The following is a 25471-nucleotide window of genomic DNA, read 5'->3' as shown; positions in this document are numbered from 1 at the left end:
GCATGCTAAATAAGTTCTGTTATACTCACAGACATGATTCAAACAGTTTTAGAAACTTCAGAGTGTTTTCTATCCAAATATACTAATGATATGCATATCTTATCTTCTGGGGATGAGTAGCTGGTAGTTGAAATTGGGTATGCTTTTCATCCAAACGTGAAAATGCTGCCCCCTATCCTAGAGAAGTTAAACAAGTAATTTTTTTAATTTCACTTCACCAATTTGGACTATTTTGTCTATGTCCATTACATGAAATCCAAATAAAAATCCATTTAAATTACAGGTTGTAATGCAACAAAATGGAAAAATGCCAAGGGGATGAATTCTTTTGCAAGGCACTGTATATGTATTTTTTACTTTTATTTAATAGCTTTGGATTGAAACAAAAGCCAAAAGCTCCAAAATACTTAAATTGGGAGATAAGCTCAATTCCCATTCTGTAACAGCCCTGAGTCTCACCACGTACCAGACTGCTTAGGGAGATATGGGTTTCAGGGCCTCCCGAGTGGCACAGTGGTCTAAGGCACTGGATCACAATGCTAGCTGTGCCACTAGAGATTCTGCGTTCGAGTCCAGGCTCTGTCACAGCCGGCCGTGACCGGGAAACCCATGGGGGGTTGTCTGGGTTAGGGGAGGGTTTGGCCGGCAGGGATGTCCTTGTCCCATCGCACGCTAGCAACTCCTGTGGCGTGTGTACAGCGTTTCCTCCGACACATTGGTGCTTCTGGGTTAAGTGCGCAATATGTCAAGAAGCAGTGCGGCTTGGTTGGGTTGTGTTTTGGGGGACGCACGGCTCTTGACCTTCGCCTCTCCCACGTCCATATGGGAGTTGCAGTGATGAGACAAGACTGTAACTACCAATTGGATACCACGAAATTGGGGAGAAAAAGGGGCAAAAAATATGGCTTTCACTCTGTATGAGCAACAGCTATAAAGGCTGAATTAAGCCTTCATAGTGCATTTACAACAAGCTCTCACAGTCTCACGTCAGAATTAGACATTCATCTATGTTTCTCAAATTTCTAAGTTGTTCCAAACGTCAAATTTAGAAGTTTTTAAGTTTAGGCATTAACTCAGAAATCTCAAGGTCAGGCATTAACTCTGAAGAGTTAAGGTAAGGGTTAAGGTTTGGGATAGGCTTAAAACAAAAATCTCCTAAAAAATAATACACTGCTCAAAAAAATAAAGGGAACACTCAAATAACACATCCTAGATCTGAATGAATGAAATATTCTTATTAAATACTTTTTTCTTTACATAGTTGAATGTGCTGACAACAAAATCACACAAAAATGATCAATGGAAATCAAATTTATCAACCTATGGAGGTCTGGATTTGGAGTCACACTCAAAATTAAAGTGGAAAACCACACTACAGGCTGAGAACTCCCAACGTTGCCCGATTGTGCTAATGTACGCATTAAAAAACACACAGGTACACAACATGCAGGTGCTCGATTCAAGTGCTGAATTGTACCTACCAACGTGCACATGTATGACCTCTCTACAACGCACTGGGCATGCTCCTGATGAGAGTGGCGGATGGTCTCCTGAGGATCTCCTCCCAGACCTGGACTAAACATCTGCCAACTCCTGGACAGTCTGTGGTGAACGTGGCGTTGGTGATGGAGCGAGCAATGAGTCCACATGATCGCTTCAATTGGATTCAGGTCTGGGAACGCGGCGGGCCAGTCCATAGCATCAATGCCTTCCTCTTGCGAGAACTGCTACACACTCCAGCCACATGAGGTCTAGCATTGTCTTGCATTATAAGCAACCCAGGGCCAACCGCACCAGCATATGGTTCACAAGAGGTCTGAGGATCTCATCTCCGTACCCTAATGCAGTCAGGCTCCTCTGCGAGCACATGGAGGTGTGCGCCCCAAAGAAAAGCCCACCCCACACCATGACTGGACCCACCGCCCAAACCGTCATGCTGTAGGAATGTTGCAGGCAGCAGAACTTCTCCACGCGGTCTCCAGACTCTGTCACGTCTGTCACAATGTGCTCGAGTGATACCTGCTTCATCTGTGAAAAGAGCACAGGCGCCAGTGGCGAATTTTCTCTGGCAAATGTCCAAACGTCCTGCACGGTGTTGGGCTGTAAGACAACCCCCACTGTGGACGTCGGGCCCTCATACCACCTCATGGAGTCTGTTCTGACCGTTTGAGCAGACACATGACATTTGTGGCCTGCTGGAGGTCATTTTGCAGGCTCTGGCAGTGCTCCTCCTGCTCCTCCTTGCACAAAGGCGGAGGTAGCGGTCCTGCTGCTGGTGTTGCCTCCTACGGCCTCCTCACGTCTCTGATGTACTGGCCTGTCTCCTGGTAGCGCCTCCATGCTCTGGACACTACGCTGACAGACACAGCAACCTTCTTGCCACAGCTCGCATTGATGTGCCATCCTGGATGAGCTGCACTACCTGAGCCACTTGTGTGGGTTGTAGACTCCGTCTCATGCTACCACTAGGTGAAAGCCGCCAGCATTCAAAAGTGACCAAACATCAGCCAGGAAGCATAGGAACTGAGAAGTGGTCTGTGGTCACCACCTGCAGAACCACTCCTTTATTGGGGTGTCTTGCTAATTGCCTCTAATTTCCACCTGTTGTCAATCCATTTGCCCAACAGCATGTGAAATTATTGTCAATCAGTGTTGCTTCCTAAGTACAGTTTGATTTCACAGAAGTGTGATTGACTTGTTACATTGTGTTTTTAGTGTTCCCTTTATTTTTTTGAGCAGTGTATATCACTGGAATTTGAACATGCAACCTTTGGCACCAGAGACAGATGCTCTCTAATCAACTCCAAAGTTTGTAAGGCCTTCATAGATACTACACAAATAATTTACGAGCAAATGGAATTCGCTGTTCGTTTCAAGTGGAGTAAACGTGGTACCCTCCGTATTCAGTCAGAGAATTACAGAGGATGTGAATAATTTATATAGTCCCCCCCCCCCCCCCAAGTCACACATCACAAACACAGTATATTGGAACCCATTAGGTTGCTCCTGCCACATGTCAGCCTAATGATCATACACCCAAACAACCTTAATACACACACACACAATCCACTGGGAGCCAACTACACACACCTATAAGCCACACTGACGGATCTGGAAGGGCAAACCAGTCAATGGCATATTACACCCTTGCACATACACACACGCCTTTAGGACCTTTACCAAACTGAGCCAACAGACTTTAATCTAATCAAAGACCTAACTCAACAGGAGAAGCTCTCCCTTGAGAAGATATCGACTCCTAGCAGGTCAGAGACACATCTTCATTATATAACCCGCAGATGAGCAACCCAAGCGGAAAAGTCAACCCCCCAGCACAGAGTACTACTCCCTCTTGAAATGAAGGATACATTACCCAGCTGGAGGTTAAGGCAGGTGGAGCTGGAACAGCAGGTGATTACACTCCAGTCAGCACAGACACCAGACAACAGTCCAGCACAACAACACCCCATTAACCAACCCGGAGAGCTGGAGGTGGAGAGAGACATATCTGCACTCAGGACTGTGGTTAGACAACTTCAACATGATAAAAAAGGAGCAGAGAAAGAACAGAGCACTAAGAGAGGATCAGACTGCTGGAGGAGAGGCGAGGGGGTGGCGTGTGACAGAGAACAACCCACTAGAGAGGTGGTCACCCCGCAGAGAAGCCAACAACCCACCATCAGCTCCCAACAAAAGTCTCAACACACAGCAAAACAGTCCACCCCAGAGCCTGACCATAAGCCTTGACATCACAGCTGGACAAACAATGAAGAACCCCAACCCAGGTGATCTCACCCCCTCTGAGCACCGCCCCAGTCAGCCACCCTGATAGCCCTCCTGACAACCCTTCCCACACCCACTGAGGACATACACCAAGACACAGATTGTACTTCTTATGGACTCAAAAAAAAAAATCCCCAAACACAGTGTGTCTAAAAGCTGGTGTCCGAACACCCACCTTCTGTCTGAGGACACCTAGGTTCACCTAGGCACATAATAATACACACAGGCACAAACGACCTTAGAGCCCAGCAGGAAAGGGTGGCCAAAGCACTCAAGGGTGATAGAAAAAGCTTATTCTACTTTCCCTAACTATCCACCCTGCTACCACGAAAAGCTTCCACCCTGCTACCACGAAAAGACTTTCCACCCTGCTACACGAAAAGACTTCCACCCTGCTACCACGAAAAGACTTCCACCCTGCTACCATACAGCGGGTAAGTATTCCCGTGACTGTGCCTCAAACCAAAATGTTTAACCTGGCCACCACTCCACCCTGGACTTGAACACCTTTATGACCAGCTCCACCTATACAAGGCAGCACGTGCCCCACCTTCGCCCAGACCCTAAAGGACATCGCTCTCAAACCTACAGTTGAAGTTGAAGTATACATAACACATATGTTGGATCATTTAAACTCGTTTTTCAACCACTCCACAAATTTCTTGTTAACAAACTATAGTTTTGGCAAGTTGGTTAGGACATATACTTTGTGCATGACACAAGTCATTTTTCCAACAATTGTTTACAGACAGATTATTTAAATTAAAATTCACTGTATCACAATTCCAGTGGGTCAGAAGTTTACATACAATAAGTTGACTATGCCTTTAAACAGCTTGTAGAATTCCAAAATTATGTCATGGCTTTAGAAGCTTCTGATAGGTTAATTGACATTATTGTAGTTAATTGGAGGTGTACTGTGGTGTATTTCAAGGCCTACCTTCAAATCAGTGCCTCTTTGCTTGACAATCATGGGAAAATCCAAATAAATCAACCAAGACCTCAGGAAAAGATTGTAGACCTCCACAAGTCTGGTTCATCCTTGGAGCAATTTACAAGTGCCTGAAGGTACCACGTGCATCTGTACAAACAATAGTACGCAGAGTATAAACACCATGGGACCACGCAGCCGTCATACCGCTCAGGAAGGAGACGCGTTCTGTCTCCTAGAGATGAATGTACTCTGGTGCAAAAAAGTGCAAACCAATCCCAGAACAACAGCAAAGGACCTTGTGAAGATGCTGGAGGAAACAGGTAACAAAGTATCTATATCCACAATAAAACAAGTCCTATATTGACATAGCCTGAAAGGCCGCTCAGCAAGGAAGAAGCCATTGCTCCAAAACGCCATAAAAAAGCCATTTTGTAACTGCACATGGGGACAAAGATCGTACTTTTCGGAGAAATGTCCTCTGGTCTGATGAAACAAAAATAGAACTGTTTGGCCATAATGACCATTGTTATGTTTGGAGAAAAAGGGGGAGGCTTGCAAGTCGAAGAACAACATCCAACCGTGAAGCTGGCGTGGCAGCATCATGTTGTGGGGGTGGTCTGACTCTTGCTGCAGTAGGAACTGGTGCACTTCACAAAATAGATGGCATCATGAGGCCGGAAATTCTGTGGATATATTGAAGCAAATTCTTAAGACATGTCAGGAAGTTAAAGCTTGGTCGCAAATGGGTCTTCCAAATGGACAATGACCCCAAGCATACTTCCAAAGTTGTGGCAAAGTGGCCAATCACAAAGCCCTGACCTCAATCCTATAGAAAATTTGTGGGCAGAACTGAAAAAGCATGTGCAAGCAAGGAGGCCTACAAACCTGACTCAGTTACACCAGCTCTGTCAGGAGAAATCACCCAACTTATTATGGGAAGCTTGTGGAAGGCTAACTGAGACGTTTGATCCAAGTTAAACAATTTAAAGGCAATGCTACCAAATACTAATTGAGTGTATGTAAACTTCTGACCCACTGGGAATGTGATGAAAAAAACAAAAGCTGAAATAAATAATTCTCTCTACCATTATTCTGACATTTCACATTCTCAAAATAAAGTGGTGATCCTAACTGGCCTAAGACAGGGCATTTTTACTAGGATTAAATGTCAGGAACTGTGAAAAACGGAGTTTAAATGTCTTTGGCTAAGGTGTATGTAAGCTTCCGAAATAAACTGTATATCCCCCACTAGAATCCCCATACTTTAATGAAGACAGCTTTTCCATCCTGAAGGGGGGAATAAATAATTTCCAGGCCCACGGACATGTACTAGTCTGTGGTGACCTTAATGCCAGAAACGGACAAGAAGCTGACACCCTCAGCACACAGGGGGACAAACACCTGCCTGGAGGTGACAGCATTCCCTCCCCCATATGCCCCCCTAGGCACAACTATGACAACTTAACCAACAAAAACGGGTCACAACTCCTGCAGCTCTGTCACACACTGGGTATATACATAGTCAATGGTAGGCTTTGAGGGGACTCCTATGGTAGGTACACCTATAGCGCATCTCTTGGCAGTAGTACTGTAGACTACTTTATCACTGACCTCAACCCAGAGTCTCTCAGAGCGTTCACAGTCAGTCCACTGAGACCCCTATCAGATCACAGCAAAATCACACTACTTGAACAGAGCGATAGTCAATCATGAGGCATCCAAGCCAAAGGAACTGAGTAATATTAATAATATAAATAATGCATGCAGAGCAGAATTAGGCCGATACCCGCGGATGATCAAAATCCAGAAAAGAGCCGTTACATTCTACAAGCACCTAAAAGTAAGCGATTCCCAAACCTTCCATAAAGCCATCACCTACAGAGAGATGGACCTGGAGAAGAGTCCCCTAGGAAAGCTGGTCCTGGGGCTCTGTTCACAAACACAAACAGACCCCACAGAGCCCCAGGACAGCAACACAATTAGACCCAACCAAATCATGAGAAAACAAAAAGATAATTACTTGACACATTGGAAAGAATGAACAAAAAAACAGAGCAAACTAGAATGCTATTTGGCCCTAAACAGAGAGTACACAATGGCAGAAAACCTGACCACTGTGACTGACACAAACTTAAGGAAAGCTTTGACTATGTCCAGAGTCAGTGAGCATAGCCTTGCTATTGAGAAAGGCCGCCGTAGGCAGACCTGGCTCTCAAGAGAAGACAGGCTATGTGCACACTGCCCACAAAATGAGGTGGAAACTGAGCTGCACTTCCTAACCTCCTGCCAAATGTATGACCATATATATTACACAGATCCACAAAGATTTTGAAAACAATCCGATATTGATAAACTCCCCTATCTACTGGGTGAAATATCACAGTGTGCCATCACAGCAGCAACATTTGTGACCTGTTGCCACAAGAAAAGGGCACCAGTGAATAACAAACAACCATTGGTAAATACAGCACCCATATTTATGTTTTATTATTTTCCCTTTTGTACTTTAACTGTTACAACTAGCTGTATATTATACATAATACGACTTTGTAATGGTCTTTATTCTTTTGGAACGTCTGAGTGTAATGTTTACTGTTCAATTTTATTGTTTATTTCACTTTGGTATATTATCTAACATCACTTGCTTTGGCAAATGTTAACAATGTGTTCCGCATGCCAATAAAGCCGCCTTGAATTGAATCTGAGAGAGCGAGCGAGAGAGACGAGAGAGAAGAGAGAGAGAGAGAGAGAAAGAGAGAGAGAGGAGAGAGAGCGAGAAGAGAGAGAGAGAGAGAGAGAGGACGAGAGAGAGAGAGAGAGAGAGAGAGAGAAGAGAGAGAGAGAGAGAGAGAGAGAGCGCCAGGACATATTAATAAGGCCATGGCTGTTAGATCCTACTCAGTAAAAAGACGCAAGTCACCAAAACAATCATTGTGTTTATCACTCCAAACTTCTCGTCTAGCCTTGTTCTCCCTTTCCCTTCCCCACATCGTGGTAATATCTCTCTCCTCGTCAGTCTCTCCTCTCTCTCTCTTCTATCTCTTCGTCTCTCTCTCATCCCTCTGGCTATCGTCTCTCCTCCCTTCCATCTTCGACCTGTCTCTTCGACAGTCTGTCAATTCTAAATCTTTCTCTACCTCCCTGTCTCCTCTCTTCTCTTCCCGTCTTTATGTTTTGTCTTTGATCTATCATCATGTCTTGTCCCTCGTGCTTCCCTCTGCTGGTCCCTTATTAGGTTTCGTTTCCGGTCCTTTTCTCATCCCTCTTTCTCCTTCATGCCCTCTCTCCTCGTCCTCGGCTGTCTCGTCTCTCTAAGTCGTTCCGTTCCTGCTCTTTCCAGCTGTTTTTCTCTTCTCCTCCTAAGACTCCCATTTACCCCTTACCTCTTCCCACACACTGTCCACTATTTGTTGCCCTTCTGATGTAGAGTCCGCGTATTTCTTGCCCTCTGTTTTCCCGCTTCTGTCACTTGTCGGATTCGTCGTGTTTGATGTTTGCTGTTTCTGGTGTCTTGTTCTCGCCCTCGCGCCCTGTGTCGTGTTTTTTGCCTTCTTGCAGGATGCTTGCGTGTGAGCAGGTGTCTAAGTCAGCTAACGGCCTGTGCGCTTCCTGTAGGCGACCCTGCAGGTCTGTGGTCGCGTCTCAAAGTCGTTCCTCTCCTACCTGACGAGAGGATTTCAGTTTCCTGTTTTGGATTTACCTTTGGTTAATATCCAAGGAGTACGTGCATGTATTTGTTGTTAAGACTGGAATAAAGACTCTGTTTCTACTTATGCAAGTCGTCTTTTTTGGGTCCGTCATTCACAGCAGCATTGAACAGAGAGAATCCCGAGGCCAGAAGAAATGGACGCCAGGCGACTACGGATTCCTAGCAACGCTGCGACGAGATCAGGAGAAAGAAACAGCGGATATACTCGGCATGTGACGGACAGCTTGTCACCGCCGTGAGAAGGAGCATTGTCGTGGGCTAAGACACGTCAGATTGTCGCGGTTCGGGCAGCGAGCGCCGATGGTCCGCTCAGGTCTCTCGCGATCTCTCAGGGCTAAGGGACAGTTTTCAGAGTCTTGTCTCGTGCCATGCCTTTGACGGCTCATGACTTCCTGGGTCTTCCGAGTCTCCGGAAACCTAAGGGTTAAATAAACGCCACGCCCAAATGTTTACTCTGGGCAGCCCCCCAGCTGAGTGTCGCTCCTTTCTCACCCATGTGATATTGGTGTTCTCTCTCGCTCCCAGCCCAAGCACAATACTCAAAGAGAGAGAGCTCGATCGCTTACGTCCATTTCATCCTTACTGGTCGGGCTCGGGAGTGGGGCCACAGTATCTGGGAGGCAAGGGCTGAGTGTTCTAACAAAACGTTTAATCAGAACTTTAAAAAGAGGAGATCGATACGGGTTTTTGATCGTTCAGTTTTTGGGAAGGCGGCTTTCCAGGGCCCCTGGCTTCCCTATTGTCCAGGTTTTGATCGATCCATAAACGGATTACTCTTAGAGTTTCGCCGTCTTGCTGCATCCAGTGACTGGAACGAGCCGCCGTTTGCTCGCTCGTTTTCCCTGGAGGGACTCCACGCTGAGGTTAAGGATGAGATTTCTCCGGGAGGATTCCTTCCAGCGTGGACTCTTTGATTGCACTCGCCATCCGCCAACTAGAACGACGGGTAGATCTTCGTCCACCGAGCCTCGTGGAAGAGAGCTCAGCGTTAAACGGTGTTTCCCCTCTCCCGCATCTCAACCATCCCTCCTCCACCGGCTCAGAAGACTGAGCCCATGCAGCTGGGAGTATTCGCATCTCGACTAAGGAGAGGGAACGGAGAATCACAACCGCCTTTGCCTATTGCGGTTCTGCTGGACATTTTTTGTCATGTCAATGTCCAGTAAAAGCCAGAGCTCATCAGTAAGCGGAGGCGCTACTGTGAGCGCTACTACTCAGGTTCTCCATCAAGATCCTGTACTACCTTGTCCGGTCGCATGCTACGCTGGACCGGTTCGACTGCTTCCTGCAGTGGCCTTGATAGATCTGGGGCTGGGGTTTTTATGGACGAAGCATGGGATCGGGAAACATGGAGCATACCTCTCAGACATTTAGGGAGCCCACGCGCCATGCTTCGCCTTAGATGGTAGTCTTCTCCCAGTATCAGATGTGAGACACTACCCTTTAACCCTCACAGTATCTGGGTAAGCCACAGTGAGACCCATTTCCTTTTTGATTTTTCGTTCACCTTTTCCAACTCTGTTGGTTTGGGTCATCCCTGGGCTAGTATGTCAATAATCCTTCCTATTAATTGGTCCCTAGTTAATTCTATCCTAATCCTGTGAACGGTTTTGTCATGTGAAGTGTTTTAATGTCTGCTATTCCCTCCTGGTTTCTTCTGTCCCTATACTCAGAGGAGAACCTGGTTGATTTGACAGGATGCCGGAGGAATTATCATGATCTGCGCACGGTTCTTCAGTCGGTCAGGAGCCACTCTCTTCCTCCTCACCGGTCGTATGATTGTTGTATTGATCTTCCTTCCGGGACCACTCCCCCTCGGGGTAGACTATTACCTCTGTCGGCTCCCGAACGTAAGGCTCTCGAGGATTTATCTGTCTGTTTCTCTGACGCCGGTACCTCGTGGTGGCCTTCTTCCTCTCCCCGCCGGAAGCGGGGTTTTTCTTTGTTAAGAAAGAAGGACGGTACTCATGGCGCCCCTGCGTGGATTATCGAGGGCTGAATGAACATAACGGTTTAAGAATCGTTAATCCGCTTCCCGTTATGTTCGTCAGCCCTTCGAGATTTTGCAGGGAGCCAGGTTCTTTCGGCTAATGGACCTTCGTAAGCTTACCATCTCGTAGCGCATCAGAGGTGGGGGCACGAGTGGAAAACGGCCGTTTTAACATGACTCCGTTAGGCATTTTGAATACCGGGTTCTGCCGTTCGGATCTCCCGCTAATGCTTCCAGCCCTTTTTTGGGTTTTTTTCCCCCTTTCATGGCATTAGTTAATGATGTACTGAGAGACATGCTGAACATCTTTGTTTTCGTTTACCTTGACGTATCCTGATTTTTTTCACCGTCACTCGAGATTCATGTTCAGCACCGTTTTCGACGTTGTACTCCAGCGCCTTTTAGAGAATTGTCTCTACGTTGAAGGGCTGAGAAGTGCGCCTTTCATGGTCTCCTCTGTCACAGTTTCTCGTTCTTGTTATTCCGCTGAAGGCATTCCAGATGGATTCCCGCTAAAAGAGGTCCGGCTTGGTCAGCATTGGCCCGTTTCCCTAAGTCACGTGTCGAGTTGCAGCGCTTTCTCGGTTTTCGCTAATTTTAATCGGCTGTTTTCATTTCGTTAATTTCGGTCAGTGGCTGCCCCTCTCACAAGCTCTGACTCTGTCAAGACTTTGCTTTGAAAGTGGTCCGGTTCCGCCAGGGAGCTTTGATCTCTCAAGAAGCGTTTTACAATCCGCCCCTAATCCTTGTTACTCCTGAACGTCACTAAAACATTCTTGTCGAGGTTGACGCTTTCACAGGTGTGCGTGGGAGCCATTCTGTCCTGCAGCGCTTCCATTCTGAGCGATAAGGCTCCATCCTTAGCGCCTTACTTTTCTCATCGCACTGTCGCGCATCGAGCGCACCTATGATGTGGGTAACCGCGTAACTGCTCGCCATCCGCATTAGCCCATAGCGAATGGCGACAGTGGTTTGGAGGGGCCCGACCGTCCCTTTGTCGTTTGGACTGCCCCATAAGAACCTTGAGTAATCCGTTCTGCAAACACTTAATGCAACGTCAATCTGTTGGGCGTTGTTTTTCGCTCCCGTTCGAGTTCGTGTTTCTTAATCGCCCGGGAAATTAAGAACACCAAGCCTGATGCCTTATCCCGTCTCTTTAAGGTTCTCTGTGGCTTCTACCCGGACCCCGAGGGGATCATCCCTGAAGGCGTGTTGTCGGGTGACTGTCGGGGAATTAGGAGACAGGTAAAGCAAGCACTCACTCACACTGCGTCGCCGCGCGGCTTGTCCTAGTAACCTTCTGTTCGTTTCCTGTCTCTAAACTCGTCTGGCTGTTCTTCCAGATGGCTCACATCTGCCAAGTTAGCTGGCACCCCGGTTCGGGGTACCTTGCTTCTATTCGCCAGCGGTTTTTGTGGCCTACTCAGGAGCGGGACAACGCCGCGTTTCGTGCTGCTTGTTCGGACTGCCGGCGCAGACTAAGTCAGGTAACTCTCCTCCTGCGGTCGTCTCAGACCCGTTCCCATTCTTTCTCGACCATCTGGTCTCACATCGCCTTAGATTTATTACCGGTCCTGCCTTCGTCCTGCGGGGAAAGAACCTTGATTCTTACGGTTATCGATAGGTTTCTCTAAGGCGGCACCATTTCATTTCCCCTCGCTAAGCTTCCTTCCGCTAAGGAGACGGCACAAATCATACATTGAGACTGTTTCAGAATTCATGGCGCTCTCCTATGCCGTTGACGCCGTTTCAGACAGAGGTCCGCAATTCACGTGCACAGTTTTTGGAGGGAGTTTCTGTCATTTGATTGGCGCTTTCCGTCAGTCTCTCTTCCGGTTTCATCCCCAGTCTAACGTCAAAAGCAGAAAGGCCAATCAGTCGATTTGGTCGCATATTACGCGCCTTTCGTTTCGAAACCCTGCGTCTTGGGGCAGAAACAGCTACCCCTTGGGCTGAGTTAAACGCTCACACTCGCTTCCTTCGTCTCTACCATGGGGCTATCTCCGTTTCAGAGTAGTCTTGGTTAAACAGCCTCTCTGTTTTTCCCCTCGTGCCCAGCTCCAGCCGAGTCCAGCGTTCCCTCCGTCAGGCTTTTGTCCAACGTTAGTGAGCGCACCTGGAGGAGGTCAGGTCTGCACTTTGGCGTTACAGGGCGCAGACTGTGAGAGCCGCCCAATAACGTAGGATTAAGAGTCCCTAGGTATTGTCGCGGTCAGGAGGAGTGTGGCTTTTCACTGCGTAACCTCCCCCTTAAGACAGCTTTCTCGCAAGTTGACTCCGGCGTCATTGGTCCGTTTCCGTGTCTCTCAGGTCGTCAACCTGTCAGCTCGTGCGACTGCTTCTTCCGCGACAATCTTCGTCGCGTCACCCTGTCTTCCATGTCTCTTGTGTCAAGCCTTTTCTTCGCGCCGAGACCGTTTTCGTCTTCCCTCCCCCCCCCCCGTCCTGTCGAGGGGCGCACCTATTTACAAGGTACGGAAGATCATGGACATGAGCGTTCTCGGGGACGTGGTCACCAGTACTTGTGGATTGGGAGGGTTACGGGTCCTGAGGAGAGGACGTTGGGTTCCATCCTCGGGACGTGCTGGAAACCGTTCGTTGATGATGATTCCTTCGTTGCCAGCGAGGGGTTTCCTCCTCCGAGTTGCGCCAAGGAGGCGCTCGTGAGTGGGGGGGTACTGTCATGTTTTTGGGGTCCTTTGATCATCATGTCCTTGTCCCCTGTGCTTCCCTCTGCCTGGTCTTATTAGGTTTCTTTCCCTCTTTCCTTCTATCCCTCTCTCTCCTCCTCGCCTCTCATCCTCTCCCGCTCTCTCTCTCTATCGTTCCGTTCCTGCTCCCAGCTGTTTTTCATTCTCTAAACGACCGTCATTTACTCTTTCACACCTGTCCCCTATTTTGGCCCTCTGATTTAGAGTCCCTATTTCTCCCTCTGTTTCGCTCTGTCCCTTGTTCGGACTTCTTGTGATGTTTGCTGTTCTGTGTTCCTTGTTCGCGCCCTGTCGTGTTTTTTTTGCCTTCTTCAGATGCTGCGTGTGAGCAGGTGTCTAAGTTCAGCTACGGCCTGTGCTTCCTGTAGCGACCGTGCAGTCTGTGGTCGGCGTCTCCCGTTCGTGTCTCTCTACTGACGAGAGGGATTTCAAGTTTCCTGTTTTGGATTTTACCTTTGTTAATATCCAGGAGTATCATTATTTGTTTAAGAACTGGAATAAAGACTCTGTTTCTATTACGTCGCTTTTGGGTCCCTCCCTTAACACAGCATAACACTCTCGTCTCTCTTTCCGTCTCTCAGTCTCCTCTCTCTCTCTCTCTCTCTCTCATCTCTCTCATCTCTCTCTCTTCTCTCTCTCTCTCGTCCTCTCTCTCTCTCTCTCTCTTCTCTCTCTCTCCTTCTCTCTCCTCCTCTCCTCTCTCTCTTCCTCTCCTCTCCCTCTCTTCTCTGTTCTCTCCTCTCTCTCTCTTTCTCTCTCTCTCTCCTCTCTCTCCTTCTCTCTCTCTCTTCTCTCCTCTCTCCACTTTGGAAACAGCAGAGTGTTGGCCTCAAGACCCAAACTCCCTCCATCTCTCTCTCTCTCTCTTCACTTGGAACACAGCAGAGTGTTGGGCTCAAGACCACTCCTCCAATCTCTCTCTCTCTCTCTCTTTCCTCTCTCTCTCTCTGGGCTTTTCTCTCTGCTTTGCCCCCTCTCTCCCTTCTCTCTTTCTCTCTCTGTGTCTGTTCTCTCACTTTCCCCTCCCTCCTGAGAGATGGATGCAAAATGCAGCAGAAACTGAAGTGTAACAATAATAACAACTGCAGCCAAATGAAGTAAACAGCCAGCACAGACATATAATTCAGGACAAACTTCATGGGGACAGAAACAGAACCTTACTCCAGATTTAATCTTCACTGTAACTAATCATTCCACCTCCAGCACATACAGCCAGGCTTCATCTGGAAGTAGCTAAGTCTTCCCATACTGAATAACACCATATGGTATGTCCCTTTTGGGCTCATAGCCAAAATACCTAGGATGATTCTCTATGGAGTATAGTTTATCTATTTTTTACAAGAAACTAAAAACTATTCAAACTTTTATTTAGGTCATTTTCATGTACCCTCCTCTACTGTTCTCTCTTCTCCAACCCTCTCCTCTATCCTCCCCAATCTTTATCTATTTTCTACTCTGTCCTTTTGTTATCATAATGGTGATCGATACCTCCTCAGAAAAGTGAACTGTTTGTCAGTCCCTTTCAGCCACTCCTGTGTACTCCTGAATAATAGAATAAAAACAGCCTATCAGGTTCTGGCTCACTTTTTGGCTCTTCAAAAGGTGCCATTCATTATTGATCCTTGCCTGCCAAACAATTTACTTTCATCTACTTCATAATTCAAAGCAGAGTTCCTCTCTTTATTCCTTCTCAAGTCAATTTCATTTTTCTAATCTAGATCAACCCTCAAAGTCTGAAGTGTGCTAGCTTCCATCGGGCAATTAAGTAAATTGAAGGAGAAGTTGTATTCTTTACACAAAAAAAACCCACAAACAAAGGCTTCAAAAACACCCAAATACGTTGTTTTATAAAGGGCAAAGTTCTCAGTATAGTGATGAAGAACACATGAAATTCTGTCAGTCCGAACTTTATCCGCAAAGGTATATTCCATTTTGTTGCGACTCAAGCGATACCTGTCCTTCCATTCTACAGGTAACTGAGAAAATAAAGGAAACACTTGAATAAACAAGGGATACAAAGCATATTGAAAGCATGGGGTGCTTCTACACAGGAAGATCCAGACACAGAATCTATGCCAAGGGGCATTGAAGCTGTTTTGGCAGCTCATGGATGCCCAACGCCCTATTAAGACACTTTATGTTGGGGTTTCCTTTATTTTGGCAGTTACCTGTAGCAGCAGGCTACATGGAAGGCAACAGCTGGATTGGGGAAATGGATCGAGTCGTGCAAAACCATTATATAACATTCCGGATAAAGTTCAGAATGACACAATTTCAACATCTAAAGACCTGCATAACTCTACTGAGAGCATTTCTAAAAGGGCGTATTTGGGTGTTTTTGAAGACTTTGTTCATGTCTTCTCAGGGCCCCCATACTACACAACGAGGATGAGTAAGTGATTTGCAGTTTGGGGTAAGTTTCTCAAAATCATGTGAAATCACAAAAAAAGGTGTCTGAACCCTTCTACTGTATAGCATGCCATTTACATCAAAAATAGAGATTGGGTTATAAAAAATAAAACTTCCTTAATTAAGGCTTGACTACAAGAACATGTTTTGCTCTTAGAAGAAATGACTGTAGAGAAGACCTTGGAATATGAAAACAAACCACAGGCTGTTGAGTATTCTCTCATGGAAATGACTGTACTGTATGCTCTTGAGAAATGGTAAGAAGAAGAAATTAAGCTTTAAACTGATTTAGTTTTGATTGTCATATTACTAAGCAGTTCCCCATGTTGGCCAGTTAGACATGAATAACACACATGCCCACACCCCCCTCTCTCTCTCTCTCTCTCTCTCTCTCTCTTCCCCTCTCTCTCTTCCTCTAACTCTCTCTCCTCTCTCTCTCTCTCTCTCTCTCTCTCTCTCTCTCTCTCTCTCTCTCTCTCTCTCATCTCTCTCTCTCTCTCTCTCTCTCTCTCTCTTCTCTCTCTCTCTCTCTCTCTCTCTCTCTCTCTCTTCTCTCTCTCTCTCTCTCTCTCTCTCTCTCTCTCTTCTCTCTCTCTCTCTCTCTCTCTCTCTCTCTCTCTCTCTCTCTCTCTCTCTCTCTCTCTCTCTCCTCTCTCTCTCTCTCTCTCTCTCTCTCTCTCTCTCTCTCTCTCTCTCTCTCTCTCTCTCTCTCTCTCTCTCTCTCTCTCTCTCTCTCTCTCTCTCTCTCTCTCTCTCTCTCTCTCTTCTCTCTTCTCTCTCTTAGAGCTCCTGAGCTCCTCCCCTATATTGTCTGCCACCCCTGTACCTGTGTGTTATGGTGTGGCTGTGCCACTGTGCAAAGTTTAGAGACATAACTGTGTGCTGATGAGTGCTCTATGTGAAGGGAATGAACAATGACCCTTGCACTTTACCAAGGACAGAGAAGATTTGGGGAATGGAGAGAGAGGAGAAGGGATTATGAAATAATGATGAAAGGGATGACAGAACAGAAAATGAGAAAGATGGATAGATGAATAAGCGCTTGCGGAATGAAGAATGAAAGAGGGGAGAATGTGAGGAAAATTAACGAGGACAGATGGTTGAAATGTAATAAACTGAAAGGTTTAAGGTTTGCTGATAAGTATAGACAGACGTTAGAAAAATGAAGGTAGAGAACACTAAACAGAGGATATGAGGATACAAGGGATGAAAGCATGAATGCCAGTCTGTGGAGAAATGGAGTGTGGAGAGAGACCGAGAGAGAGAGAGGGGGGGGGGGGGGCCCGGGGGGCGAGTGGGACAGCGGAGGCGAAGGCAGAGAGGAGCTCTGTCTGGGAAGAGAAGATACACATGAATTATACACAGTCTTTATCTCACTGTGGAAGGCTTTGTAGAAGAAGGACTTTATACAGGTCACACTCACATCCCTTAACATAAATTAAATTGGAGGAAAAAATGAAGCAGCAACAATGTTTTGGGTCGTAAATAAACTGCAGGTCTCCCATTGGTGCATCAATGTGTGTGTGTGTGTGTGTGTGTGGGTTGTGGGTGGGGTGTGTGTGTGTGTGTGTGTGTGTGTGTGTGTGTGTGTGTGTGTGTGTGATGTGCTGTGTGTGTTGTGTGTGTGTGTGTGTGTGTGTGTGTGTGTGTGTGTCATCTTTGTCATACCTCAACTCTTTTTATTTTGGTAACATGACCCTCGTCATCCCTCTACTCCTTCTCCCATCCATTCTGCTCTGAACTCGGTGTGACATGGCCTGCCAGCCATAATGACATGGTGACTATTGACAGTCATCAGGCCAGGAGGTCATCAACCAGCAGCCATGAAGGGTATTGGTTACTTTTGTAATGAGGCGGTCTGTGGACATATGGGGCAGGTGTGAGAAGAATAACATATGCTAGGGGTGACCTTCAATGATTTACCAACACCCCTTGTTAGGTGTGTGTTGGTGTGTTATCCGCAGCATCTTTTTTATATTAACTGATGCTTTGTGTTTGAAGATGCGCCGGCCATTGTAGCTACAGAGCAACACACGGCACGAACACAGCAAGGCTCTTCTCGTAGGCATCAGAACTGTCTAGGAGCTAGGCAACTCCACAGCTGTACTCTCAGATGTAATGACATGCCAATAGGTATGAAAAGAACATATCTGTGCAAATGGGTGGTCCATTGTCCATATTGATGACACGAAAACCAAGTAAACACACTCAAACTATCGAATACAAAATAATGATTTTCAATCAAATCCTTGAACCTGGACTTGTTGAGAATAGGACCAAACTGTCTGTCTGTTCTCTGTCTCTGTATCATTAATGGTTCCCATAGAATTCAATAGTACAGTAGAATTGGCTTGATGCCACTACATAGCTGCGTTGATGAAAAAGCGATAGACAGAGCAGTCAGAGTGCTTTAGTTCTGACTCATCTCTTTATGTGGCTGAGATAAACAAACAACGTCACACACACAGGGTTCTTGCGTGGGAAGCCCAATTTGAGGACTCGGGACACAGCAGTCAGCCCACTGGGCAGCTGGTAGACCTGAACTGATGAGATGAATCCAGTCAAGCTAACAGAGGTTGACAATGTACTCACTAGCTTTATGACATCTAACAGCATAAATGCACTAACTTAAACCATCCTTCTACAAGGGCTGTATCCATCCAGTAGAAAGAAAAAAGCTTCCAAAGTTAGTGATGATCTTTAACCATAGAGATAGGTAGAGTAGCTATATAGTCTTTAACCACTGGTGCTACAACGTTCCTCTCAAATGGGGGCAGCAGATAGCCTAGCAGTTAAGAGTGTTGGGCCAGTAACTGAAATGTTGCTGGTTTGAATCCCTGAGCCACTACACTTTGAATCCCCAAGCAAGGCACTTAACCCTAATTTCTACTGTAAATCGCTCTGGATAAGAGAGTCTGCTAAAATGTGAATCCTCAATTTAAGGATTTGACCTAATCCTGCCCTGCGGTCTGCAGCCTATCACACGTTTAATTGAGTCAATCTATCACTTCATAGTGAAGAAGCGTTAGGATCTGATTGTCAATCCGAAGTGCCTGCAGCTACATTGTTTACAGCATTATGTAAGTCTGAGGATGGCAGGTGAAAAGTGTTGGAAGGGAGCTGGTATCCTTCCCTCTATGTTGCAACTCCTAGTTAGATCCTGGTTAATCTGGTGGCCAGTTGGAGCTTGTTATGCGTATTATTGCCTCTGACTCGTCGTTGGAGTGTGTATTGAGCATGTTGGGACTGACCTGTTGTGTTTAAGTTTTGTTAGTAGTGGTAGGTATGTTACAATACTGTGTTTATAGTAACTGACCTGTTGGTTCAAGTTTTGTTAGTAGTGGTAGGTATGTTACAATACTGTGTTTATAGTAACTGACCTGTTGGTGAAGATTTTGCTGTAGTTGAACACTTGAAGCTCCAGTATCTCGTTTTCATCCACTCTACTGGCAATCGGCCATCGGAACATCTGAGGGGAGAGAAGGACTAATTAAGGATTCGCAAACACTATGAGACTGTTTAACAGGCTGCACAACCACAGCCTATATTGATGCAACCACAACATCTACAGTTTGTTTCCAAGGAAATCATTTGACTGACTGGTTTAAAAGTATTTCAGGTCAATCATTAAACACAACAGGCAATTCACCAAAGCCCATCATCCCTCTCTTACTGGGCCATAGAACATCTAATTACTTGTTTGACTAAGTAAGAGAAAAACATTCAATCCAACAGTGAAGCAACACCACCAGCAACATGAACAATTGAAAATGCCAGAAAACCTTGTTGTGCTGCAGAGTCATTTCTAATAGCAGAACAGAAGTTGCAACCCCAGCATGATTATAGTTGTTCCCCTGTACTGCCAGCTACTTTAAATAGCTCTGGAATGGCCTTGTTTGTAAGTGTGGTAGTTGGGACTTACTTAGAACGGACATCATATTGACAGAAACATGCATTGCTTCATGTTTTCCTGAGAACTGTTAGGTCCCAGTTATCACACCTCTAAATGTCTGTCTTCGATTGACTAGCCAATCAGCAGAACACCCCTGTGTGTTATCACGTCATCCAGGTTCAATTTCATTCATTGGTGTTGAGTAGAGTAAGGGTCCATATAGCGAGAGCTAGCCGAGGTCAAACCTGTCAAAGGTACAGAGCTGAAATAGGTAGCTATTTTTATCAGTCTTCTCTGTCTTGTCTGTTGTAACGTTGAACTTAGTAAGTGTCTGCCAGTGCTGGTGTGTGAGAGGAGGGGCTGTTTAAAGCTCAAACACCCCTTGCTGATCCTCTCTCCTCCTGGTTGCTGACAGCACATTGGCCTGTTTTTACTCAGAGCAGTGATCCATCAGGCCTGTCCCATTACTGAAACATGGGGTTCCACCTGCTACTGTATGGTGTGTGTGTGTGTGGTGCTATTAACCCGCACTCGGTGCTGCCAATTGCCCCAGAGTCAGAGGTGTCAGTCTCACTAACAGACGGAGCGGACAAGCATGGACACACTTATCAAGCACCTCACACTTATCAAGCAAACCAACAGACAGAAACACTGAACGGATTGAACAGAGTGGTTCATTGGGAATCGTGTAAATATCCTGCTTCTGGCCATCAACCACCCTCTGTGGTACCCTCATGAAAAAGTACTACACAAAACCTATTTGTGCAGTAGTGACTATGTAGTAGTGAATGTGTAGTTTATACACTACTTAAGATACACAAGTCGAGTTTTGTAGTGTTCAGTAGGAAAGCAGTAGTGTTTCCAGTAGTAATCAGGTAGATTTTTACTACTATATGATGGTAGTAAATAAGTAGTCAAAAAACTACAGCTTTACTACACAGGTTTTTCAATCTGTGTAGTAAAGCTGTCAAGCAATCAGGTAGAGTTTTAACTACTTCTATCACAACAGACTACACCGGCTTCTCACGACCACAGAAGAAGACAAAAAAGGAAGTAGTTGGTTGTTGTTAGCTAGCTACTGTCTTTGACAATCCTGAATGTAATCACCTTGGGGCAGCAGGTAGCCTAGTGGTTAGAGCGTTGGGCCAGTAACCGAAACGTTACTGGATTGAATCCCCGAGCTGACAATGTAAAAATCTGTCGTTCTGCTCATTCCCCGGTAGGCCGTCATTGTAAATAAGAATTTGTTCTTAACTGACTTGCCTAGTTAAATAAATGTTCAATCTTCCATCCTTCGTCATCCTGTCTTTCATAGCACTTATGCTGGCACCATCTATGTGTTTACCTTTCCTTTGTGTTTTATGAATACTTTCAAGTTGTTGTTTAGCTGTTTATCCCCCACCCAAAAAAAAAGATTGCTAGCCAAAATGGTCTTAGCCATTAGCCGTTGACATAGAGATTAATTGAGTTCAGCCTAGCTGTTTGCTAACCCCATTGAAATGTCGCTACATATGTAGCCTCTGTTTTTGTCGTGCTATCTAATAAGTATGTGTGTTTGTTTGCAAATATACAGTACGTTCAAATTGGTATACTTACCCATTCTACTTACCTCTTTTGATCAGTTGCCAAAGAGACCCACGACATAAGAAGTCTGGAGGCCATTGTTTACATAAGTATTCAGACCCTTTACTCAGAACTTTGTTGAAGCACCTTTGGCAGCGATTATAGCCTCGAGTCTTCTTGGGTATGACGCTACAAGTCTTCTGGAAGGTTCTCCCATCTCCACAGAGGAACTCTGGAGCTCTGTCAGAGTGACCATCGGGTTCGTGGTCACCTCCCTGACCAAGGCCCTTGTCCCCCGATTGCTCAGTTTGGCCGGGCGGCCAGCTCTAGGAAGAGTCTTGGTGGTTCCAAACTTCTTCCATTTAAGAATTATGCAGGCCACCATGTTCTAGGGGACCTTCATTGCTGCAGAAATGTTTTGGTATCCTTCCCCAGATCTGTGCCTCGACACAATCCTGTCTCTGATCTCTACGGACAATTTCTTTGACCTCATATCTTGGTTTTTGCTCTGATATGCACTGTCAACTGTGGGACCTTATATAGACAGCTGTGTGCCTTTCCAAATCATGTCCAATTAATTGAATTTACCACAGGTGGACTCCAATCAAGTTGTAGAAACATCTCAAGGATGATCAATGGAAACAGGATGCACCTAAGCTCAATTCCGAGTCTCATAGCAAAGGGTCTGAAAACTTATGTAAATAAGGTATTTCTGTGTTTTATTTGTAATACATTTGCAAAAATTGTCATTATGGGGTATTGTGTGTAGATTGCTGAGGAATTGTTTTTATTTAATCCATTTTAGAATAAGGCTGTAACGTAACAAAATCGAGGGGTGTGAATACTTTCCGAAGTATTTAATGAATTTTTTTTTTAATTGCAATAAAGTTTGTATAAGCTTATTATTTATTGTTTGATGATATAATACAGTTAGAATCTTGAGGAAATACCATGTACACTAGTCTAGTAGTGAGACAGAAGGGAAACAAGAATAGGCAAACATTAGTAAATGTCAATAGGGATTTAGTAGGCATGCAGTAATGTGTAAGCATTACGTGGTAATTCAATAGTGAACATGTAGGAATTGTGTAGATATGTCTTGGTTTTAAGTAGTAGATTCCCAAAAGTAGTTGCACAGTAGTCATTAAGGGAGAATTATCTAGTGATTTGAGTAGGAGATATGTAGTGTTCATCAGTAGTGAAACATCCCAAATTACAGTATCTCTCATTACTACTTCAATTACTACATAAATCACTACCTGTTTACTGAACATTTCAATAGCAACCAAGTCGTAAAACCTGTAGGTTTTGTAGATCTTGTGTAGTACTGATGAGTAGTAATTCAGAAGTACTTTTTCACGAGGGTAGTCACTGTCCAAGACTACACCAGAGATAATGTAGCTACATCAGTTAGTTCTGAATCTGTTCCCCTCTGCTAGAAAAGCCTGGAGAGAGAAGAGAAGCCACAGCATGGTCTTAATGTGACACAGCTAAGTAGTCACACACCCACGGTGATGATGAAACTTAGATAGCTTACAGTAGAACACTGAAGCATCACACCACAGTATGGAGTTAATGTAACGCATGGAATGATCTGGAACATTACAGAGGAAACGCATTTGACACACAAATGTGTCCAAGTTTGGTTTTAGCTGTGGAGGCATGAATTCAAATTGAGTTTACCTCTGAGGAAACACACTGTGAAGAATCCTCTACCAATAAGTATCTATAGTACACACAAAAAACCCGTCCGGGGTGGGGGGGTGAACAGGCAGACAGACACTACTTGTACACGTACTGTAGGAAATACACACTCAGAGACAGTCACGCCTATGAAACCCACATGTGTGATTAACTATTCATGCTGACAATAATTGCACCAGGTTCGATTTAAGATCTCAACCTCATCAATTATAATTCAGCGTCGCCATTACGATCCCCATTACCAATCAACACTAACTTCCTGATTAAAACTAAATGGAAGTCTGTTTATAAACACATCACTACGGAATGACCATCATCTAATGGAGCAGGTAGTTTGGAAGATAGCTTGATGTAAATATATTGGGGCAGGTTAGTATCACTCACCCATGGCCCAGAATACCGCGGGAGAGAATGTTTCATCATACTTCATGTTCGTGCGCATCATGACCTTTAGTGAGTTACAGTATGACTCATGCATGATGATATTTAGGTAATGGAGTCCAATAACCAAATATAGCACAGGCCACTTGGTATAAAGACGGTGAGTCTGACTGAAACACACTATGAGTTGGGACAAATGCTGGGAGGCATAAATTAATGGTGGTCAACAGTGGGAAGGAAGTCCAATGCCCTCGGTTGAGTTAACCACCTGACTGCTTAACTATAGAGCTAAGCACCATAGAGTCATAGAGCCATACCATAGAGCCATAGAGTCATAGACCCATAGTGACGGTAAAGAAAACCAGATTGTTCTTTAGGGTGAAGGAACGAGCCAGTCTAAGCCATCTTTGCTGTTGTCATGGAAATTAGTTCTCTTTTCACACTCAGTGTACGTGTATCTACACAAATGGGAATTGGCAGAGACTAGATTCATGTGTGCAAATTAAATACAATAATTGAAGTACAAAAAACAACATTGGATGAGCGTTGCTTGGTTCTTGGTTTGCTTCTCAAACCTTCCTAGATGGTTCCACAACCCAATGTGCTAACTGTCGCTCCCCTTTCCCAAAGCAGATGAACTCATAACCAGAAGGTTTCTGGTTCAAATCCCATGCTCACTGTTGTATACAGTACCAATAGAATTAACCTGACTGGCACCAGACACCTACAGTACACCTACAGTACAGTATATAGATAGCTATAGAAATATACCATGCACCACATTTTGGACAGAGGCCTCCGCAAATGACTATTCAACAGTCTTATGGTCTCAAAGCATCCTCAAGCCTACTTCCTTCTCTCCCTTCTCTCCCTCCCTTCTCTCTCTCCCTTCTCTCTCTCCCTTCTCTCCCTCCCTCCCTTCTCTCCCTCCCTTCTCTCTCTCTCCTTCTCTCTCTCCCTTTCTCTCTCCCTTCTCTCCTCCCTTCTCTCTCTCCCTTCTCCCCTCCCTTCCTCTCTCCCTTCTCTCCCTCCCTCCCTTCTCTCTCTCCCTTCTCTCCCTCCCTTCTCTCTCTCCCTTCTCTCCCTCCCTTCTGTCTTCCCTTCTCTCCCCTCTCTGTTTTCCTTCTTCTTCCCTTCTCTCCTCCCTTCTCTCTCTCCCTTCTCTTCCCTCCCTTCTCTCTCTCCTTCTCTCTCTCCCTTCTGTCTTCCCCTTCCTCCTTGTTTCCCTTCTGTCTTCCTTCTCTCCTCCTCTTCTCTCTCTCCCTTCTCTCCCTTCCTTCTCTCCCTCCCTTCTCTCTCTCCCTTCTCTCCCTCCCTTTCTCTCTCTCCCTTCTCTCCCTCCCTTCTCTCTCTCCCTCTCTCTCTCTCCCTTCTCTCCCTCCATTCTCTCTCTCCCTTCTCTCTCTCCCTTCTCTCCCTCCCTCCCTTCTCTCCCTCCCTTCTCTCTCTCCCCCCTTCTCTCCCTCCCTTCTCTCTCTCCCTTTCTCTCCCTTCTCTCACTCCCTTCTCTCTCTCCCTTCTCTCCCTCCCTTCTCTCTCCCTTCTCTCCCTCCCTCCCTTCTCTCTCTCCCTTCTCTCCTCCCTTCTCTCTCTCCTTCTCTCCCTCCCTTCTATCTTCCCTTCTCTCCCTCTCTGTTTTCCCTTCTGTCTTCCCTTCTCTCCCCCCTTCTCTCCCTCCCTTCTCTCCCTCCCTTCTCTCTCTCCCTTCTCTCTCTCCCTTCTGTCTTCCCTTCTCTCCCTCTCTGTTTTCCCTTCTGTCTTCCCTTCTCTCTCTCCCTTCTCTCTCTCCCTTCTCTCCCTTCCTTCTCCCTCCCTCTCTCTCTCCCTTCTCTCCCTCCCTTCTCTCTCTCCTTCTCTCTCTCCCTTCTCTCCTCCCTCTTCTCTCTCCCTTCTCTCTCTTCCCTTCTCTCCCTCCCTTCCTCTCCTCTCCTTCTCTCTCTCCCTTCTCTCTCTCCCTTTCTCCCTCCCTTCTCCTCTCCCTTCTCTCTCCCTTCTCTCACTCCCTTCTCTCTCTCCCTTCTCTCCCTCCCTTCTCTCTTCCCTTCTCTCCCTCCCTCCCTTCTCTCTCTCCCTTCTCTCCCTCCCTTCTCTCTCTCCCTTCTCTCCCTCCCTTCTGTCTTCCCTTCTCTCCCTCTCTGTTTTCCCTTCTGTCTTCCCTTCTCTCCCTCCCTTCTCTCTCTCCCTTCTCTCCCTCCCTCTCTCTCTCCCTTCTCTCTCTCCCTTCTGTCTTCCCTTCTCTCCCTCTCTGTTTTCCCTTCTGTCTTCCCTTCTCTCTCTCCCTTCTCTCTTCTCCCTTCTCTCCCTTCCTCTCTCTCCCTCCCTTCTCTCTTCCCCTTCTCTCTCCTCCTTCTCTCTCTCCCTTCTCTCCCTCCTCTCTCTCTCCTCCTCATCTCTC

General features: G+C 46.0%; 1 protein-coding gene across 1 annotated transcript in view; it reads right to left on the bottom strand.

Moving 5' to 3' along the window:
- Positions 1-25471, bottom strand: part of LOC111973302 (otoferlin-like) — a 164327-nt gene that overhangs the window by 96878 nt on the left and 41978 nt on the right. The window contains 1 exon segment of the mRNA XM_070446450.1: positions 18917-19005. Coding sequence (XP_070302551.1) covers positions 18917-19005 — 89 coding nt within the window.

The sequence above is a fragment of the Salvelinus sp. IW2-2015 genome, linkage group LG14 (genome assembly GCF_002910315.2).
Source record: "Salvelinus sp. IW2-2015 linkage group LG14, ASM291031v2, whole genome shotgun sequence".
Taxonomy (NCBI): domain Eukaryota; kingdom Metazoa; phylum Chordata; class Actinopteri; order Salmoniformes; family Salmonidae; genus Salvelinus; species Salvelinus sp. IW2-2015.
Note: the sequence above shows the minus strand (reverse complement) of the source record. Positions and strands in the feature narration are given on the sequence as shown.